Here is a 22,626-nt window from a genome sequence, read left to right on the forward strand (position 1 = left end):
GGTTGACTGATATGGGTTTTTTTCGCTGGCCGATGCCGATATTTAGAAATCGTGGCGGCCGATGGCTGATATATGATGCCGATTTTTTTGGACCGATATGTTAGGCCGATTTTTATTTTTTTTTCCTCCCCCCCATCCCCTCCCCCTTCATCTCATAAAATCTGACAGACACCTTTCACACTGGGGTGTTTTTCAGGCGCTTTTGGGCTAAAAATAGCACCTGTAAAGTGCCTGCTTTCACAATGAGGCGATGCGCTGGCAGGATGTTAAAAAAAAGTCCTGCAAGCAGCACGTTTGGAGTGGTGTATATACCGCTCCTCCACCACTCCTGCCCATTGAAATGAATGGGCACCACTGCCGAAGGGCATGCAGTGCGATTTGGCAGCGGCGCTTCACGGGCGCATTTAACCTCTTCCTCGGCCGCTAGCTGGGTTATAAGTGCCCCGCTAGCAGCCGAATAGTGCCGCTAAAATGACGGTAAAGCACTGCTAAAACTAGCAGGGTTTTGCCATCAACGCCTGCCAGCTCCAGTGTGAAAGCAGCCTTAAAGCGGGGTTCCACCGCCGTTTTTTTGTTTTTTTTCCGCATTAATCTGTAAAATTAACTATCCTAAATACTTTACTTACTTTTAAGTGCTGTCTGAGTCTCTTGCAGCTGTTTTTCTTTCTTCTAAACTTATTAGGAAAACGTCTCCATGCGTTTTCCATTTTGCCTGTGGGCACGTGAAGCCCACAGGCATTGTCTTCCGGGGCACAGTCCTCCTAAACTCCCATCATGCACCGCCCGTAAGATCTGCGATCTCGCGCATGCGCAGATCAATCCGCTCGAGCACTGACAACAACTCAGGTCGCGCGAGATCTCGCCGCACAGACTCCTGGGAAATAAAAACAACGATCCCAGGAGCCCCTGCGGCCAACAGGAAGAATTGACCTGACGCTGAAGCCCCGCCCCTTTCCAGGAATCTCCAGAGGCAGAAAATTTGAAAGAAGAAGAAAACAGAAGAAGACAGCAGAAAGGTAAGGGATATCTAGCGATTAGGGAAGGGGGGGGATCACATAGACGTAGGACTGTTAATTAGGGTGGACCTCCGCTTTAAGTAATCAGTGATACAGCAAATTTCTTACATTTAAACATTTATTAAACAAAACAAACCTCCAATCAGTTCACTTGTATGCATAATTTAGATAAAAAGAAAATGTAAAAAAAAAATATATATTGAATATTAAATACACAAAAACAGGTAATGAAAACTTTTGGACTAAAAAAAATGGGCTAATTTTACTGTTTTTTTTTTTTAAATCATTAGTGTCTTTTTTCCAAAAAAGTTCATGAAAGACCTCTGCGCAAATGTCGTGTGACAGAAAAGATTGCAACAACCGCTATTTTATTCCCTAGGGTCTCTGCTAAAAAAATATATATAATTTTTTGGAGTGCTAAGTTATTTTCTAGCAGAAAATATAGGAATTTTTACTTGTAAGCAACAAGTGTCAGAAAAAATTTAGTCTTTCAATGGTTAAACTGAGAACTCCTACAGACAGAGTTGACTTCATTCATAAGTGTAAACATTGTATCTCTTTGCTCTTTTCTTGGCTGACTGGAGGAAAGTCTTCACTGAAGACTCAGGCAACTTGCATTGACTTCTATTACAGAAGTCATTTGCAAGTCGCGCTGTAGTTATAATCGGCCTTTTTAAAAGCACAATCGGCTGATGCCGATTAATTTAAAAACGCCAAATATCGGCCGATATATCGGTCGACCTCTATTAAATACCACCAAAAGAAAGCTCTATTTGTCCCCCAAAAGTATGATAAAAATATCTTATGGGTACAGTGTTACATGACGGAGCAATCGTCTTTCAAAGCACGAGAGCGCTGAAAGCTGAACATTGTCCTGGGCAGGAAGGGGGTGAGAGTGCCCGCTGGCTAAGCAGGTAAATTCCATGATGTACATGCTGAAGCCTCTGCTGTAAAGTTACAGATTGCAAAGAAAGTACATGAAAAGACGTATTACATCAAAGTATCATCTTTATTGAAGGCACAAGTGATGATTTGTGCAGAGAATTAGTTCTTTGGGTTTACGACTTTCCCCAAGAAGAGAATAGTTTTGGTTTCATGGTCATAAATACTATATAAGAACGGATGATCATAATTCATCTGCATAGGGAGTCTCATTGGAACGGCCTCCATGACAGTAGCCCCAGCAGCCTCTGTCCCCATCTCATCCACATTGATCTTCACTTTGTGAACAGCCTGAGGAGGAAAAAAATAAATAAAATAAAAACTGTTTTAAATACATTTTATACCAGAAGATGAAATATTTTTGTAAATTTAAACTTCAGATATACAAACCACCTTTTAACACACCTGTGTAATCCTTTAAGATTCGGTTCACATCTATGCAGGTTGCAGTTTATGCATTTTTTGGTGCATTGTTGACATATGTTTGCTGCATTATGCATTTTTTAGCGGGTTTTGTTTTTGGGCTAATAGGAAAAGTATGACTGTGCCCATGATGGGGGGTTCCCACCATCCCTGTGCTGAGTTGCCGGGTCTGTACACCCGCTGTGCCCATTATGAGGGGGTTTCCACCATCCCTGTGCTGAGTTGCCGGGTCTGTACACCCGCTGTGCCCATTATGAGGGGGTTTCCATCATCCCTGTGCTGAGTTCCTGGGTCTGTACCCCTGCTGTGCCCATTATGAGGGGTTCCCACCATCCCTGTGCTTTGTTCCCAGGTCTGTACACCTGATGTGCCCATTATGAGGGGTTCATTTTGTTTATTGAAAAATCTTACAAACAACAACAACTTATATACAATAAAACCATAATAAATAAATAAAACATATTTACAAAATAATTGAATATGACTATACAAACCAGAAAGAACAAGAGCAAAATAAACAGTGCAAACCAAATTGCGCACAACATAATCCTTACAGAAGAGCCAGACTAAGGAACATCACCGTCACAATGCATGTAGCCTTTTATCAAAATTATATTGGATCTGAAAATCTAGGGGAGTGAAAGAAGAATACAAAGAAAGACGCACACCCCGAGATCAACAGGCAGCAGCTACAGAGTCCTGATATTCCTCCACGCCCTTATCCAGGCCTCCTGCTGCCACCTGTCTTTCTCAAGACCCCGAATCTTCCCAATCTCACCCAGAATGTTCTGCATCACCACTTCCACAGGGAGGATTTTACCCCGTAAGGATACCTGAAAACGTGCACTCCACGTGAAATAACTGACTACTAAACTAACAAAAAAAAGTGTTTCCAAATCATAATCCCGGCGAGTCTGGAAAGTCCCATACACCCACGCTGCATAACTCATATGGGGGAGAAAGGGTATACTCAGAGCCTTCTCTGCCCTCTTGTACACTATATTAAAAGGGCACTGAAGTAGAAAGTGATCCATGGACTCCACCACTCCTCCACACTCCACTCTCGGGCAGCCCCGATCACTCATGGAAAGAAACTTCAAGTTGCCCTTCACATATAGTTTTCCATGAAAGGCAAGCCAAGCCTGATCCCTAAACTTCATTGGGATTCTCTCCAAATTAATCAATTGCAAACCCACCCCCAAAACCAGGCTCGTGCAATCCCTCAAGGCCAGTGGCTCGCAAAAAGCAGAGCTCATGATCCGCTTCTCAAGAAGTTTCCTTGGAAGAGATCTGACTTCTCCTGCTGTTACTTGCCACTGCCGAAGTACTTTCAAACACGGGACAACATAAGTCGGGAGCTTATCATGATTGACCCTTAGACTTTTCACTGGCCCACCATTTTCCCAGTCTCACAGAAAGGGCCTAAACCAGGACTGGAAAATACCAACCCACCCAGGCGGTCTCTCTGCCAACATGTTACCAAGATTGTACTTCACAAACATCAGAGAGAAAAATACTACAGGGTTGATCATCCCTAGACCATCCTCCCAACTAGAAAGGTAAGTCACATTCCTTTTGACAAGGTTTATTCTTTTCTCCCATAACAGCTGGAAGAAACAAGTATAGACCCTGGTATAGAGAGAAGCTGGCAAAACGCAAACAAAATTGACATATAGAATCAGGTAAGTCTTGATCAGATCAACCTTTTCCCTCAAGGAAAGCTGCCAACCTTTCCAGCTTGTCACCTTGGCATCGGCATTCTCCAGCCTGTTCAGCCAATATGCATGACCATAGTTACCTGGGACAAATTCAATGCCTAGAACTCTAATTTTATGTTGGGTTTCCGGGAAGTCATCCAGGAGAACAAAGCTCTCACCTTCCATGCCCATCCAGAAAGCTTCTCACTTGTCCTGGTTGACCTTTGAACCTGATGCCTCTGTATACTGCCTTATCACTGAGACCACCTCCTGCGCCTCCCCAGTCCCAGAGACAAAAACAGAAACGTCATCAGCATAGGCTACAACTTTCAAAGGAGGCTCACCAGAGATGCCCAGAGGTACCCCACACAATGATCCATTCTCTAGCCTTCTAATGAAGGGGTCGATTGCAAACACATATAACAGAGGACTCAAAGGGCACCCCTGACGCACACCCGAGCCGACCACAAAGGGTTGCCCGACCGAACCATTAACCAGAGGAAAGCTTTCAGCCCCTTTGTACAAAATCTTGAGCCAATCAATGAAACCCCCCTCCAGGCCATATCTGCCAAGAAGGAGCCATAAGTACTCATGATTAACCCTATCGAAGGCCTTAGCCTAATCCAATGTCAGCAAAAATTTACCCCACCCAGCAGCCCTACAATGCTCCAAGGCCTCCCAGACAGCTAACACTGCTGAGAAAGTGCTTCTACCTTGGACCGAACAGTGCTGGTGGTGGGATAACAAACTGCCTGCCACTGGCGATAATCGCCAGAAAAAATCTTTGCCAGTATCTTTCTATTGACATTAAGAAGGCTAATGGGGCGCCAATTCTCAATCATCGAAGGATCTTTACCCTTTGACAGAAGGATCACTGCAGATTGCCTCATGAAGGGAGGGAGAGAAACCTCATACAAACAGCCATTAAAAACCTCTGCAAGGTAGGGAGCCAGGATCGTCTTAAAACATTTATAAAATTCAGCTATCAAACCATCTGGCCCTGGCGTTTTCTTGATGGCCACTTTATCAATAGCCTGGACTACCTCATCTGCAGTGATTTCATCTGTCAAATTCATCAAAGGAACATTACTTTCCAGTCCTGGTGTGGAGTCCAAAAAACCCAACATCCTTGTCCGATCAAGGCTCCTTCCTCCCAGGAGATCGGCATAGTATCACCTGACAACCTCCAGGATCCCTGACCTAGACTTTGTCAGAGAGCCCACACTGTCCTTCAGGCCATTGACCGTCTTAACTGCTACGCTCTGTTTACAGTTCTGGTAAGGGTCAGGCGAATGGTATTTCCCGTAATCCCTCTCCTGAACCAAAGAGGCGTGCCGGTCATATTCATGTCTCTTAAGGAGGAGATTCACCTCAGATCACCCCAGAATCTCCTCTATTCGAAACAACGCAATCTAGTTTCTTCCGCAAACGCTGGTAGGTGATATACTTATCTTGCTACTTCTTTCTTCCTATGGCCTTCAAAAGTCTAACAGTCCCCTGTTTTACAAGCTCCCACCATTCTGACTTGCTGTTGCAAAAGTCTAGGATCGTTACCTGTGCTTGAAAAAAATTCTCAAAGGATTGTCTTACTCTCTCGTCTTCCAGGAGGGCTGAGTTCAATCTCCAGATACCCCTCCCCCTAGGTGGCATGTCTGAGGCATTCAGAGTCACAGATAGAATACAGTGATCAGAAAACTCCACTGCCCGACACAAAGGTGCCGAAATAGCAGAGTCTCCCTTTAAAAACCTATCTATCCTACTCTGACTACTACCTCGCTGAAAAGTGAACCCTGTGCTGTTTGGGCAGCGCTTAATGTGCGCATCTACTAGACCTGCTTCCCTAACTATCGCATTGAGAAAAAGGGTGTCATAGCCCAGCTTATCTCTGAAACCTCTCCTGTCTTTAGACCTAGTAATGGTGTTGAAATCACCTCCAAAGATAACCTGCTGGGCCGTAAAAATAAAAGGCTTAATCTTTGTAAAGAGGCATTTCCTGTCCCACTGCATCTGGGGACCATAGATGTTAATCAGGCACAAGTCCTGCCCCCTTACAGAGACGTCCAAGACCATGCATCTCCCAATCTCTACCTCAATTACCCGCCGGCACGTTACCATACCAGAAAAAAGGACTGCAACCCCGCTGTAAGGCTCGGCCGCAAGAGACCACGTCTCCACTCCTTTTTCAGATGTATATCTGCCAGACTATTCAGATGGGTCTCTTGCAAAAACAAATTGTCAGCATCAAACTCGCTGAGCAAAAATAAGGCCATATGACGAGTGCTTACTGATCTTAAGCTGGTAACATTAATGGTTGCCACTTTCAACGGAGTGGGAACTGCTATTAGGGTAGTTGAGGCAGCCGTTTTAGCCTGACTACTCCCTCTCCCTGGAGAACAAGCGCGGTTCGTTGCACCCTGGCAATCATCATCCATAGAGGACGCTGAACTGAACGAGTCCCACTCATCATCATCATCATCCTACAGGACCTTAAACTTATTTTCCAAAGGCAAAACTTTAGGATCAAAGGTAACTGAACACCTTTTTTCCTTCTTTTGCCCCTCCTCCTATCCTCCAACCACTCCATATCATCCTTAGATAAACCAGAACCAGTCTCTCCACACCTATCCTCCCCTTCACCCCCCCCCCCCACTCTCCCTTCCCTTATCTATCACCAGGCCAGCCTCCCCACCATTTTCCCCACTCCTCTGCACCCCACAATCTGCAATAGAAACCCTGCAGCGTCAGGGGAGGGGGACTGTCACCACACCTGACGCACCAGCCTCAGCACCTCTTGCTGCCTCTTTAATTTTAGAAGACACAGAAGGATTGGACACATTCTCTGCAACTGAAACTTTATATACAGACTGGGAAGACACGGGCACACTAGGTACATACTCAGACTGGGGATACACAGACATACTGGGTTTGGGAAACAGACTGGGGCACCACAGACTGGGGCAGTGTTTCTCAATTCCAGTCCTCATGGCCCACTAACAGGTCATGTTTTCAGGATTTCCCTCAGATGAAACAGCTGGGGTAATTACTAAGGCAGTGAAACTGATCAAATCACCTGTGCAAAATAATGGAAAGCCTGAAAACATGACCTGTTAGTGGGCCATGAGGACTGGAATTGAGAAACACTGGACTGGGGAGACACAGACACATTGGGTATTGGCACAGACTCTGGCACAGGCCCTCCAGCTGCTGAGCTCTGAGCATCCTCCATGTCCAGGCAGAAGAACTCTCTCATAAGCTCTGGCTTGTTGTGCATTGCCTCAGGACACTGACTGTAAGGATGTCCCACCGCATTGCACAGATTGCACCTGATGATATTACAGTCCTTTGCCAAATGTCCTATACCCTGACACAGAGAGCACTTCATCATTGGACAGGAGGATACAAGATGCCCTTTATCTCCACATTTGTTGCATAGCTTTGGCTGGCCTGGATAGAAGATGGTCAGCCTGTCCCTCCCCAGGAAAGCTGAGGATGGCAGATGCTGGATGACATTATCAATTACTTTTAATTTTATCTGCACAGACCACCCCCCGTCCATATTCCCCAATCGGCCAAAATCTTTTTTAGGGGGCTCAGGACATCCCCATACCTCCTCAACCATACAGTTAAATCCCCTTGGGGTATAGATTCATTACGGACAAGAATTGTCATCATTTTAATGAGGGGTTGGCATGATATAAGCTTGGGGATGAGCCCTTTCCAGTCCGGCAGGCCCCTACACACGTGTTCATATTTCTCCCAAAATATGTCCAAAGACTCCGGACGGATAAAAGACAAATCGTACTCATAGGAACCTACCGGACTGATCAGGGTGAAGATATCCGCATGCCTAAACCCCATCTGCAGGATTTTATCCACCACTGCCCTCCTATGTGGGGGGATTCGACCGCCTTTCCATTTTAATTGAATGACATTCCTCCTTTTAAACAGGGAGGAAGATAAAACATTTTCATATTCCTTCCCTACTTGCTCCCCCTTCCCAGAACCTGTGGCAGCAACACCAGAATACGTTTTTCTTCCACCACCACCATTTGCAGTCTTGTCCTTAGACACATTCCAACCTGCTGGCAGAGAGTCTGAATCAGCTGGAATAGCAGTATTCTGATTAGCAGAGGCAGGACCCACCCCCTCCCCCTGCTCTGAGCACTCAGCTTCAGTCCTGGGATCAATCACAGTCTTGGCTGCTGCAGACTCCTAGAGAGTTGTAGCACTACTGCTCCCAGCATCTCCTCCACCATTCACAGGAACAGCTGCTGAGTCTGGTCCAGGCAAAGTCTCTGTATTGTCCATGGAGCTCCACACTGCAGACTCTTCCCCCAGAAGCTGGCAGTTACTCACACCAATTTGATCTGAAGCTTTGCTTTCAGCAGGTAATTCAGACTGCACATTGTTTATGGGTCTGGGCTGACTGCCCATAGCACTACAACCCTCAGCAACCTATTGTCACTAATAAAGTCCACCATCCTGCACACACACTGTACCTGCTTGCTGTGCTGTTACCTTTACAATGTCATGGCTGAGGGTGGGATCAGAACGGTGTCCTTCTTCTCATCATCATTATCATCATCTGGGGATTCCAGCTTACAGATGAACTCCAGCATGCCAGTACCTCCTTTAACCACTTCCCAAACGAGCGCACGACGATGTACGTCGACAGAATGGCACGGGCAGGCATATTGGCGTACAGGTACGTCCAATATTCGATGCCGCCCTGCCATCGGGAGCGCGCCGCCGGCGGCGCACTCCCGCGCTGGTCGGGACCCCCGTGAGTCCGGTCGCGGGACCCGCGGACTCGATCGCCGCGGGCATCCCCGCGATCGTCTCACGGAGGTCCCGCGAGGAAATGCTGTGTAAACAACATTTTTCCATTCTGCCTAGCAACTAGTGACGCTGATCTCTGCTCCATGTGATTGGAGCAGAGATCAGTGTACACTAAATGAAAGCCCAACCCCCCCACAGTTAGTAACACACCCCTAGGAACACTTAACCCCTACACTGCCACCCACTGGCTAACCCTTTCACTGCCAGTGTCATTTACACAGGAATCACTGCATTTATATAGCAGTGATTACTGTATAAATGACAATGGTCCCAAAAATGTGTCAAAAATGTCCGATGGGTCCCCCACAATGTCGCAGTCACAATAAAAATCGCAGATCGCCGCCATTACTAGTAAAAAAAAATAATAAAAAATTATTAATAAAAATGCTATAAAACTATCCCTATTTTGTAAACGCTATAACTTTTGCGCAAACCAATCAATAATCGCTTATTGCGATTTTTTTTACCAAAAATATGTAGAAGAATACGTATCGGCCTAAACTGAGGGAAAAAAATGTTTTTTTATATATTTTTGGGGATATTTATTATAACAAAAAGTAAAAAATTATGCGTTTTTTTCAAAATTGTCGCTCTATTTTTGTTTATAGCGCAAAAAATAAAAACCGCAGGGGTGATCAAATACCACCAAAAGAAAGCTCTATTTGTGGGAAAAAAAGGACGTCAATTTTGTTTGGGAGCCACGTCGCACGACCGCGCAAATGTCAGTTAAAGCGACGCAGTGCCGAATCGCAAAAAAGTGGTCTGGTCTTTGACCAGCAAATTGGTCCGGTCTGAAAGTGGTTAAACCCCTGCTCAGATGTTCCATATTGCTGTTGCAGAGGGAGGGAGACAGAGGTCTCCACCATTGAGGGCTCAGCAGATGTCTGAGGTGTTGAAGAGCTGGACTCATCCTCTGGGCCCACTTTCTCAGTCTCTGCTGAGTCTGTTGGTACCAGCATCTCCTCACTGATGGGGTCACTTTCCATGCAGGAGCGGCTCCTCTCCTCATGTGATTAAATCGCTCCTCATTTCTATATTTTTCTATATTTCTCTTTAAATATGCCACTATTCTCCTTCAGAGAGCTCACAGCTTCTTAACAGCTTGCTCCAAGTCTTTCAACTCAGGCTGGCCTCTTCTTGCTGTATAATTTAGCACAAACTTGTTTTTTTTTTCTAAATTCAGCCATCAAAATCAACAATTTCTCCTCTTCTTTCTCAATCCACTTCAGCTTTCCAACAATCCTCTGTCTAAAGGCAGACAGGGACTCATCACTCCTTTGTCAAGGCCCAGAATCTTCCACAGGCCTATCCAGGGGGCCCCTACCAGGGTCCTCCCCAGGATCCAGCATCCCTCCTGGGGCAGAGAAGCAACTCTAGCCCCTGGTCTCTGGAAGCACAGGAGCTAAGGAACCAGAAACCTCACACCTCACTGTCAAGGAGCGGAATGGCAGTTTCCCACCATCCCTTGTTTGAGTTCCTGGGTCTGTACACCTGCTGTGCCCATTATGAGGGGTTCCCACATCCCTGTGCTGAGTTCCTAGGTCTGTACACCTGCTGTGTCCATTATGAGGGATTCCCACCATCCATGTGCTGAGCTAGCAGCCACAATCACAGTATTTTTTTTTTTTCAGCTGGCAGCTGTCTCTCATGAAAGCAGTCCAAGCAGCTCAGCCACTGGTTCACATTCTGATCTGTCTCTCAGGCTTACCGTTTTTACCAGCACACCCGAGAAGCAGTCTGAAGGTGTGACCAGCTGGTCACAGACACTACCAGAGACTAGATCGTCTCTATGACCTTGTTGCACCAGAACGCCGTCATGGCACTTCCTGTCTAGGGCGGCAGTAAACATTTTTTTTTTTAAAGCAAGAATTTTTTTTATTTTATTTTTTTACTTTTGCTTTTAAAGGCAAAGATGAGGTTTGGGGTCATTTTGACCCCCAGATCTCTCTATAAGGCTGGGTTCACACTGCAGTGATGCGGGAACGCCGCAAATCCGCGGCGGGTTCCCGCATCGCATACCTCCCAGCGGCAGTTCACACTGCCCTATGCGAACTGCTGGGAGTGTCAGTGAAACGTTAATGACACCCCCAGATCAGTTCGCATATCTCAGTGAGATCTGCAAACTCGGACAGGAATCGGATCGCATGGTGTGAACACCCATGCGATCCGATTCTGCTGCGGACCAAAAAAAGGGTCCTGTGCGAGTTTGGGGCAGGCGGGTAACCGCAGCAGTGTGAACCCAGCCTAAAGTGGACCTGTCATCCTTATTTCTATTACAAGGGATGTTTATATTCTTTATAATATGAATAAAAGTGATCAAAAATACTATATTTCCAGCGCTGGACCTCCTCTGTAACTCTAAACTGGTAACCTGTAAAAGGGTCGCTTATGGAGAAGTACTGTAGCCTGTCACCATTCTGCGAGTGTGCGCAATTTTAAAGTGTGACATGTTAGGTATTTATTTACTCTGCATAACTTTATCTTTCATATTTTATTTAAAAAAATGTGGTATATATTGTGTTTTTTTTAATGCATTATATTGTATTTTTTCCCAAAAAATTGAGTTTGAAAAACTGCTATGCAGTATTTTATTCCCTAGGATCTCTGCTAAAAAAATATATACATTTTCTACCAAAAAAATACTGATTTATACTTGTAAACAAAAAGGGCCAGAAAAGGCCTGGTCTTCAGGTAGTTAATAAGACCCCCTATCTATCCAGTCTCATACATCTTTTTACCATTTTTATCAATGAATACTCCATAATGTAGACATAGGACTCGTTCTTACCAATTTTCAAGTCCTAAAACCTTACCTCTGATTTCTCGCTATAGGGAACATCGCTCACATTGTATTTGTTTTTGATGATCCCATTCTACACCCTCCCCCAAAATTTGTATCCTTTAGATTATAACTATAAAAAAAAAGAATAAAAAAAAAAATCACCTGTGAAATTTTCAGGCTCTGATCCTTAGTGATTCCAGAAAAATCTGCGGTGTTGGAAAATATCTCAACTATTCCCATTTTAGGTAGGACTTGTTTTAGGTCAACCTCGCCAGCAATGGTAAACTTGGGGATTCTGAGATCCACAAGGCTGTGGGAAGATAAAAGAAACAAGAAGGGGAATGATACCGAGACAAACAGTATTTGAAGAATAAATGCAACAAGTTATTTTTTTACAGGCTATTTTTCTTTTATTTTCAATGGGTGATCCTGCCTGTAGCATTCAACGCCAATTCCAAAAAAGCTTGACCGCTGTGTAAAAAATGGACATAAAAACAGAATGCAATGATTTACAAATCTTACAAATCCAGATTTTGTTCACAATAGAAAATAGAAAACATATCAAAAGTTTCAACTAAGAAAATGGACCATTTAACCACTTGCCGACAGGCTCACACTGATATAAGACGGTAAAGTGACATGGGTGCGCAAAATAACGTACCCGCTAGCCGCCGATGACACAGCAACGTACGGATATGTGATTTTGTGCACCCGTGCCACTTTGCCAACATATATCGGCGTGAGCTGATCGGCAAGTGGTCAAATGGTCCCCAGGAGCGTGCCCACGGGTCCCGCGGCCCCAATGTCTGCCGGTGGCCCATGATCGTGGCACAGAGAGGTAGAATGGGGAGATGACTATTTAAACAAGGTATTTCCCTGTTCTGCCTTGTGACATGACAGGGATCTACTGCTCCCAGTGATCTCTGTCATGTTCTAGTGAGCCCACCCCCCCTACAGTTAGAACACGACCAGGGAACACACTTAACCTCTTGATCGCCCCCTAGTTTTTAACCCCTTCCCTGCCAGTGACATTAAGACCCCTTTCACACTGGGGCGTTTTTCAGGCGTTTTTCATGCGCTTTAGCGTTAAAAAAAGCGCCTGAAAGAAGCCGCAACTGCAATCCCAATGTAAAAGCCCAAGTGCTTTCACACCGAGATCCCTTTCACACTGGGGCGTTTTTCAGGCGCTTTAGCGTTAAAAAAAGCGCCTGAAAGAAGCTGCAACTGCAAGCCCAATGTAAAAGCCTGAGTGCTTTCACACTGAGGCGCTGCGCTGGCAGAGCGTCAAAAAAAGTCCTGCAAGCAGCTTCTTTGCAGCGCTTTTGGAGCGGTGAATACAACGCTCCTAAAGCGCCCCTTCCCATTGAAATCAATGGGAAACGCCTGTAAAACGCCTGAAAAACGCTATTGGCAGCAGCGTTTTGTGGGCGCTTTTAACCCTTTATTTGGCCACTAGGAGGGGTTAAAAGCGCCCCAATAAGGCACTTTACAAGCGTTTTTTCTCGGGCACTGACATTGTGAAAGGGCTCTTAAAGCACTTGGGCTTTCACATTGGGACTGCAGATGGGGCTTCTTTCAAGCGCTTTTCAGGCGCTTTTTTTAGCGCTAAAGCGCTTGAAAAACGCCTGAAAAACGCCCCAGTGTGAAAGGGGTCTTACACAGTAATCAGTGCATTTTTATAGCACCGATCGCTGTATAAATGTCAATGGTCCCAAAATAGTGTCAAAAGTGTCCGATCTGTCCACCGCAATGTCACAGTCATGATAAAAATCACAGATCGCCAACATTACTAATTAAAAAAAAATAATAATAAAAATGCCATAAATCTATCCCCTATTTTGTAGATGTGATAACTTTTGCGCAAACTAATCAATATACGCTTATTGCCAAAAATATGCAGAAGAATACATATCAGCCTAAACTGAGGAAGAAATGTGTTTTGTGTATATATTTTTGGGGGCTATTTATTATAGAAAAAAAGGAAACAATTAAGCTTTTTTTTCAAAATGTTCGCTCTCTTTTTTAGCGCAAGAAATAAAAATAAAAACCGCAGAGGTGATCAAATACCACCAAAAGAAAGCTCTATTTGTGGGAAAAGAGGATGTCAGTTTTATTTGGGTACAACATCATAGAACCGCGCAATTGTCAGTTAAAGTGATGCAGTGCCGTATGCCAAAAAAAGGGCTTGGTCAGGAAGGGGGTAAATCCTTCCGGGGCTGAAGTAGTTAAAAACAAAACAAAGTTATTTTTCTAAATTGATGGCAGGAACAAGTTTCAAAAAAGTTGGGGTGGGGCCATGTTTAGCACAGTGTGAAAGGTTTGGACTGTAGGAAGCCAGTTAAGCCCCTTGACTCTTCCACTAGGAAGCCATGCTGGTGTCATAGATGTAGTATGCGGTTTAGCCTTGTCTTACTTTAATATACAAGGCCTTTCCTGAAACAGACATTTTCTCGATGGGAGCATATGCTGCTCTAAAACCTGCATATATCTTTCATTATTGATGGTGCCTTTCCAGATGTGCAAGCTGCTAATTCCATACACACCAATGCTCCACCCCCATACCATCAGAGATGCCAGCTTTTGAATTGAGAGCCAAAAACAAACCAGAAGGTCCCTCTCCTCTTTAGTCTGAAGAACATGGTGCCCATGGTTGCCAAAAAAGAATATCAAATTTTGATTCATCTGACCACAGAACAGTTTTCCACTTTGCAACAGACCATTTTAAATGAGCTTTGGCCCAGAGAACAGTTTTCTACTTTGCAATAGACCATTTTAAATGAGCTGTAGCCCAGAGAACAGTTTTCCATTTTGCAACAGACCATTTTCAATGAGCTTTGGCCCAGTGAACAGTTTTTCACTTTGCAACAGACCATTTTTAAATGAGCTTTTTCCAGAGAACAGTTTCATACTTGGCAACAGACCATTTCTAATGAGTTTTGGCCTGGGGAGAACAATTTTGCACTTTGCAACTGACCATTGATTTAAAAAAAGCTTTGGCCCAGAGAACAGTTTTTCACTTTGCAACAGACCATTTATAATGAGCTTTGGCCCACAAAAGACAGCTGTGTTTCTGGATCATGTTCATATATGGCTTCTTAAAAACAAAATCTGCTGTGTTAGGCTAAAGCAGTCTACATACAATTTGATCTTATTTCCTTCCACCTTGGGTGAAAAATTGCTCAATTCCCCCATCAACACAGTCAGTGATAAATGGAAGAATGCTGTTGTGTTCTGCAAGCGGGGGAGCAGGAAGCCTTCCTGGCTAGCAGAACACAATAATTACTGCTAGTGTCTATAACGGCTATAGCTGCCGGTAGTAATTTAATGTAAAACATCATATGGGCTGATTGTACGCAAGTCAATCAATGGATTCATTTGGGTATACTCAACTTGCCCATAGATCAAATCCAGGCCAGATTTACTGAATTGGCCAATTTCATTCCATGTATGGCTTAAGTTTACACTTGGGTCTAAACTGCTTAAAAGTGATCTGCATATGAATCATTTTACATAGCCATTGAAGAGAAGGTGCATAGGTGATATGACACCTCCTCACTGCCTCTTTTAACCCCTGTAAATGCTGTACCAATGTGCCACAATCTTGTGCACTGCACAAGGTTGTGGGATAATTTAAGCACTTGGCTTGAATAGGTCATGTACTGCCCACCAAGTGCATCAGGAGCAATCATTTTTTCCACAGACGTGAAGCAAACCATCACAACTGCAGCATGTAGACACCCCCATCTGCTGCCTTTGCAGATGGGGGGGGGGCAGTTGAGGCATGCTAAAAATATGACTCAACTGCACATTTTTAATGCCACCCCAACCATAAGTCTAAATCAGGGGTGTCCAAACTTTTTTCAAAGAGTGCTAAGATTTGATGAAGTGAACATGTGTAAGGGCCGACCATTTTGCCTGACATTCTTTGAACCATTAAAATTCGGTCGTTCAAGCACTCATACACTGCCCAGCAAGAATTCTCTTGCCTTTTCCGCGCTCGTTCCCGACACACAGACGAATGCTCTGCTCTTTAGGGGTACCATTAATTCTTAATGTTACTCCACACATTGGAAACGTGGGGTGCTTTTTGTGCAGTGCAATTAAAAACAAAACAAAAAAAGCTCAGGGACTTCTTTCCCTGCATTTTTGTGGGTAGGGGAACCCATTGAAATGCATGGGCTGCCCTACACGCAGCTTGCAGCCACGCAGATGTGAACCAAGGGCTTGTTGGAGGGGCAGTAAAACCACATGGTTAAGCTGTTTTTACCACCTCCAACTTCTCCCCCTGTAGCTGCAGAGGGTGCAGCTGGGGGTTTACACATGCTGTGGCTGCAGCTGGAGGTATACCCAGGGTGAATGGGCCTGCACTGCAACTACCCCGCAACTGTGTGGATTGCACAGTTGTGGTATAGTGATGCTGCATTTACGGGCTTAAAACAGGTGGTGAGGAGGCAACATAATGCCCCTTTACCACCTTTCAAATGCCTCTGAAAAGCAATCTGTGTATGGATTGCTTTTCAGAGAAGCAGCAGTCCTGGCTGCTATCACACAGGCCCCACAAAAGCAGTTCTGATGGTACAATGGGGGGGGGGGGGGGTCTGGATTAAAAGTAATACACAGACACATACAGACAAATGCAGACACACACAGACACATGCATACACATACATACAGACATACACACATACAGACACATGCGCACACACACACACACACACACACACACACATACATACAGACACACATACATACAGACACACATGCACACACATGCACACAGACACATACAGACACATGCATACACATACATACATACATACACGCACATACAAATATACACACATGCACACACATACATACAGACATACATGCGCGCACACACACACACACACACACACACACACACACACACAAACAGACACACATACACACACACACACACACACACATACAGAAACATAAATAAAGCCCTTTTAAAATGAATCTAGCTTGTAGCACAGTACAGTAAAGTATTGGGGTGCCTGCCTTTACACACACATGAACTTTAATGGCATCTCAGGCTTGTAGGGTTCAATATTGAGTTGAATCACCCTTTTGCAGCTATAATAGCTTCAACTCTTCTGGGAAGGCTGTGCACAAGGTTTAGGAGTGTGTCTATGGGAATGTTTGTCCATTCTTTCAGAATCGCATTTGTGAGGTCAAGCACTGATGTTGGACGAGAGGGCCTGGCTCGCAGTCTCCGCTCTAATTCATCCCAAAGGTGTTCTATCGGGTTGAGGTCGGGTCTCTGTGCAGGCCAGTCAAGTTCCTCCATCCCAAACGCACTCATCCATGTCTTTATGGACCTTGCTTTATGCACTGGTCCAAATCATTTGGTGGAGGGGGATTATGGTTTTGGGGTTGTTTCTCAGGGGTTGGGTTGGGCTTGGCCCCTTAGATCCAGTGAAGGGAATTCTTAAGGCGTCAGCATACCAAGACATTTTGGACAATTTTATGCACCCAACTTTGTTGTTCCAACGTGACTGCTCACCAGTGCACAAAGCAAGGTCCATAAAGACATTGATGAGTACGTTTGGGATGGAGGAACTTGACCGGCCTGGCAAAAGTTGGGCCAACTCAATATTGAATCCTACGGACTAAGACTGGTATGCCATTAAAGTTCATGTGAGTGTAAAGGCAGGAGCCCAATACTTTTGGTAATATAGCGTATATACCACTTCTAAATTTGGACATGGTCACACATTCAATGTAAGGACCCATGTCAAGGAGCATTGGGCTTGCGTTAATGGCAAAGTTGACATCAGACCTGGACAAGTATGGGTATGCAAAGCCTGTTTGAATCAAACAAATTTCTGTTACAGGTCCTAATACAGCGATCATTCTCTGTAACGTAACCCTTTGCATCTCCACACAGGTCCCTGCAATCACATTTTGGCAGCAGACTGATAAGGTGACCCCGCTGCACCCAGTTGCACTTCAGTTGATCATGTTATGCATATGCGTTTGCATTTCCTAGACCAGGGTTCTCCAAACTTTCTAAGAAAAGGGTCTTTTTACTGTCCTGCAGGCTTTAGGGTGGCTAGACCGTGGTCAATGGGAGTAGAAAATGCCCCGGCATCAGTGCTTCATCACTTGATTTAAAGCAGGGGTCTCAAACTTGCGGCCCTCCAGCTGTTGCAAAACTACAAGTCCCATGAGGCATTGCAAGGCTGACCATTACAAGCATGACTTCCACAGGCAGAGGCATGATGGGACTTGTAGTTTGGCCACCAGTTTGAGACCCCTGATTTAAAGGAAGGAAGAGTGCCCAATTGCTGGTATCAATGGAAGAATAGAGCCCCAGTGATGGTGTCAGTAGGGGGAATGATGCCCCTTCATTGATGTCAGTTGGGGAAATAGTGCCCCAAGAGCCAGATAAAGTCAAGCAAAAGGCCACATCCCGCCCCCCGGGCAGCAGTTTGGAGACCCTTGTCCTACACAACTGCAATATCAAAATACAAATGGCAATCAATAGCACTCATGTGTGTAGTCAATTGTAGACAAGATGTCTACTAAGCATCATTTTAAAGAAAAAGTGCTCTTACTCTGTGTGACAATGACTTTTAAATTTCTTCACTATGTCGGCTTTATGTAATTCTACTGCCTTCATTTTGCCTTCTTTAGGCAGGATAAATAAGGCGGAAGCGTTCCCTTTGTAAGGCACAGATACAAGGGTGGCTTCATCCAATACTGCTCCCTTGTAAAAACCAGTCTTGGACATGAAAGGCACCTTCACCGTAAGATTCTTATTGATGTGAAAATCTCCTTCTGTGGTAAATTTCTCATTAAAAGGTTTTTCCCACTTCCCTAAGAATGAATGATCAAAAAAGAAAAAAAGTTAAAGTGGTTCTAAAGCTTTTTTTAGTATTAAAATACCAAACATATCTATACTTACTAGACATATGCAATTTGTTCCGTTTCAAATTTGTTTTCCGCCAAGTTCGTTCATTTGGAAATATTCTAATTAACGATTACCGATTTAACAAATTTTTCCGAAAATTAGTAAATTTGAAAATTAGTAAATTGGAAAATCCGAAAATAAGAATGAAAATGAACTAACTAACTAATAATGATAACTATTACTAACTACTAAATTATAGGTATTGGAATTTCCTTTCAAATTTGGCTGTTAGTGAACGTAACGAATACAAATGTATCTGAAATAACAAATGCATCTAAACAAATGGAACGTAACAAATTAATAATAATAAATAATACTAATAATAAAAAAGGTTTTATTATTAATATTTATTATTATTATTAATTTGTTACGTTCCATCCATTTAGATACGGCATTCGTTATTTCAGATAATTTGTAACTTTGGATAAATTTGTATTTGTTATTTTCTTGCACAGCCAAATTTGAAGGAAATTCCAATGCCTATAATTTAATAGTTTATTAGTTAGTTATTATTTCAGATTTTCGACTTTTCACATTTCCGAATTTACGATTACCGCATCTAAACGAATAGCACATAACAAATTCTAATTTTTCCAAAGTTATGAATTTATTCGAAATATCACATTCCAATAAATGACCCAAAAAAGAAAAACAAATTAAACTAAAAAAAAAAAAAAGTGCACATGTCTAATACTTATCTGCTCTGTGTAATGGTTTTGAGCATCATCCTCTTCTGGGGTCCCCCTGTCAGTGTTCCAGGCCCCTCCTTTTCGCTGGGTGCCCCCCCGGAAAGCCCTTTTCGATGGGGGGCACCTTGCGTGTTCACTCCCGAGCCCTGCTGCTGCGTCCATTGACACAGACTTGGCCCTGCCCCTCTGGTTCTGAGAGACAGGATTTGATTGACAGCAGCGGGAGCCAACGGCTATCAATCTATCCAATGAGGAGGGAGACAGCGGCTAGAGCCGCTGTGCTCGTGCACATCGCTGGATCATGTGTTTGTACCTCTAGTACAGCCCTGAAACAATTGTGTGCATTTTACTTTTTTTTTAATGCTACCTAAATCACACTGACACTGATACGAATTAAAAAAAAAATCCTGTCCAAAGAAAAACTGCCACTGACCTTTGACCTTGACATGTGACCCTGACCCAAACACTAACCCTGGCACTGACCTAGCTCAAACCTATTTTTTTATTTTATTTCATTTCTTTTTCTTAAATTTTTATTATTATTTTTTTTTTCTTTTTCTTCGCACACTTTTTTTTTCTATCTCTGCAAGAACAGAGAATGATACAATATATCTCTCTCTTCCATTCACAGAGACAGAGAATACGGAGGTGGGCTTCCCAGTGACTGATCACTGTGATAGCCAGTCAGAAGCTATCCCAGCAATCAGGTGACCCATAATCTACCGTTCCAGGTCCCAGTCATTAGAACAGTATATATATATACTTTATGGCAGACAGATCGGACACTTTTGGTGCTATTTTCGGACCATTCATATTTATACAGCGATCAGTGCGATTAAAAATGCATTATTTACTGTGTAAATGTGACTGGCAGTGAAGGGGTTAATCACTAGGGGCCTTAACCACTTCCCACCCGGCCAATGCACATATACGGCTGGGTGGGAGCCGTCTACTCCTGATAGGACGTTCAGGAACGTCCATCAGGAGGAGCGGGATCGCGCGCGCGCGTGCCCGCGCAGCGGTGCGATCCCGATGCGCCCGTGTCACCGGGACACGGCGCATCTCAGATCGGCAGGAGGGCTCTGTGATTGGCCCTCCTGATCACATGACGGCCGTGTCCAATCACGGCCGTCATGTGATGTAAACAAACAGCCGGTTGCTAGGCAATCGGCTCCTCCTCTCCTCACACAGAAGTCATCGCTGAGGAGAGGAGAGCAGAACGCTGCAGCCGGCTGATGATCAGTGAGTATGAGCTGTTTTTACAACTTTTTACTCACTGATCTTCAGTCTAGTGTAAACACACAACACACCACACAGTGTAAACACAGTCCCCACATATGTCCCCATAACACACATGTCCCCAAAACATACATGTCCCCAAAAAATAAAAACACATGTCCCTAATAATAAAAACATGTCCCCCACATATGTCCCACTAAAATCACTTGTCCCAATGATTATGTGCACACATATGTACGTGATCACCTGCACACATATGTACATGATCATTTGCGTACATATGTCCGTGATCACACAAACCAATTATTATACACTTAACTGAATTTTTTTTACCAAAAACATGTAGCAGAATACATTTTGGCTTAAATTTATGACAAAATTTGATTTTATTGGATTTCTTTTAAAATAGAAAAAAGAAAATATTGTTTTTTTTCCAAATTTCCGCATTTTGCGCTTATATCGCAAAAAATAAAAAACGGAGTCGTGAATAAATACCACCAAAATAAAGCTCTATTTGTGCGAACAAAATGATAAAAATTTCATTTGGGTACAGTGTAGCATGACCGCGCAATTGTCACTGAAAGCGCTAGAGCGATGAAAGCTGAAAATTGGGCTGGGAAGGAAGCGGGCGAAAGTGCCCTGTATTGAAGTGGTTAATATATGTTGGTATTGCGCTGCCCCTATATTAAATAACCCTCCGAGGGTGATAAGTATAATGCCTAGTTACATAAATCAATAGTGTAATATAAAAATATATATATGAATGTCTACTGAATAATATCAAAAAGTGCAAAGTGCTACATTAAATAAAATAAACACACCACAGAGGTGATAGAATCCAAATAAATGAAAATCAAGTGAACAAAGGTAAGTAACTAAAAACAGTTTTTGTTTTTAGTTACTTACCTTTGTTCACTTGATTTTCATTTATTTGGATTCTATCACCTCTGTGGTGTGTTTATTTGATTTGATTTAATGTAGCACTTTGCACTTTTTGATATTATTCAGTAGACATTCATATATATATTTTAATATTACACTATTGATTTATGTAACTAGGCATTATACTTATCACCCTCGGAGGGTTATTTAATATAGGGGCAGCGCAATACCAACATATCTTAAGTTTCATATTAAGTGGATACGGTGTGATCCATTCCGGTAGTAGCAGCAGCCCTTGACATTTGATAGATCACCAGTGGTAGCGCAGGAATATAACACTATAATTTTAATCACTAGGGGCCGATGTAGGGGTTAAGTGTGCCCTAAGGAGTCATTCTAATGGTGGGGAGGGGGCTATGTGTGACACGTCACTGATCACCGCTCCTGATTACAGGGAGCGGTGATCAGTGTCACTAGGCAGAATGGGGAAATGTTTGTTTACATCAGCATTTCTCCGTTCATCCTCTCCGTGACATCGAGTCCGCGGGACCTGTGATCACACTCCCGAGCAAGCAAGCCGCTTCTTAAAGGGCAACGTACAGGTACGTTAATATACCTGTACGTGCCCTCCTGCTGGCATATAAAATGGCACGAGCCGGTCGGCAAACGGTTAAGGGGGTAAATCCTTCCACTAAGTGGTTAAGGTAACCCATTCATGACAGTTGAAAACATTGCTGTTACAATGATCATCATAATCATCATTGTAACAGCAATCTAAGTAGAAAAATCCTACAGTGTCGTACAGTGATACTATAGTGACAAGAGTATGTAAAAAAAAAGTAAAAAAATTATAAAAAAAAATTTGAAAAAAAAAAGATTTCTTTTTAACATAGCGCCACCAGTCAGTGTCCCTGATCACCACCGCACCAGCCACATGATGCTGTACTGCACTGTTGAAAGTATGTAAACAAAAAATTTTCATTTTTTTAATTTAATTTCTTAATTTTTCTAAAAATGTGGACAAAACAATTGCAAAAAAAAAAAAAAAACTCACCATGCCTCTGACTGTTTACATTCCAAAAAGGGGTCATTTGGAGGGTATTTGTACTGTCCTGTTTTTTTTTTTAGGGGCCTCAAGAAATGAGATCGGCCGTCAGTACATGGGATTGACCAATTT

The 22,626-nt window shown here is 43.5% G+C and overlaps 1 protein-coding gene across 1 annotated transcript; it reads right to left on the bottom strand.

Annotated features, from left to right (window-relative positions):
- Window positions 1-2,060: 2,060 nt before the first annotated feature.
- On the bottom strand, window positions 2,061-18,640 carry LOC143943403 (alpha-1-antiproteinase-like). The gene is made up of 4 exons (XM_077465132.1): window positions 18,634-18,640; window positions 18,284-18,545; window positions 11,862-12,009; window positions 2,061-2,249 (listed from the first exon to the last, which is right to left on the bottom strand). Exons 1-4 carry the CDS (start codon window positions 18,638-18,640, stop codon window positions 2,061-2,063), a joined length of 606 nt encoding a protein of 201 aa, XP_077321258.1.
- Between the last annotated feature and the right edge of the window lie 3,986 nt (window positions 18,641-22,626).

This window comes from Lithobates pipiens, unplaced genomic scaffold (assembly GCF_037356315.1).
Source record: "Lithobates pipiens isolate NorthernLeopardFrog02 unplaced genomic scaffold, aLitPip1_a1.2 Scaffold_30, whole genome shotgun sequence".
Classification (NCBI taxonomy): Eukaryota; Metazoa; Chordata; class Amphibia; order Anura; family Ranidae; genus Lithobates; species Lithobates pipiens.

What these genes read in the sequence shown, in the direction of transcription:
- LOC143943403 (XM_077465132.1), bottom strand. An exon ending in AAAAGTCATTGTCACACAGA is followed by an intron (nt 12,010 to 18,283) that starts GTAAGAGCACTT and finishes ATCTTCCCACAG; the next exon opens with CCTTGTGGATCTCAGAATCC. An exon ending in AGAGCCTGAAAATTTCACAG is followed by an intron (nt 2,250 to 11,861) that starts GTGATTTTTTTT and finishes TTTCCTCCTCAG; the next exon opens with GCTGTTCACAAAGTGAAGAT.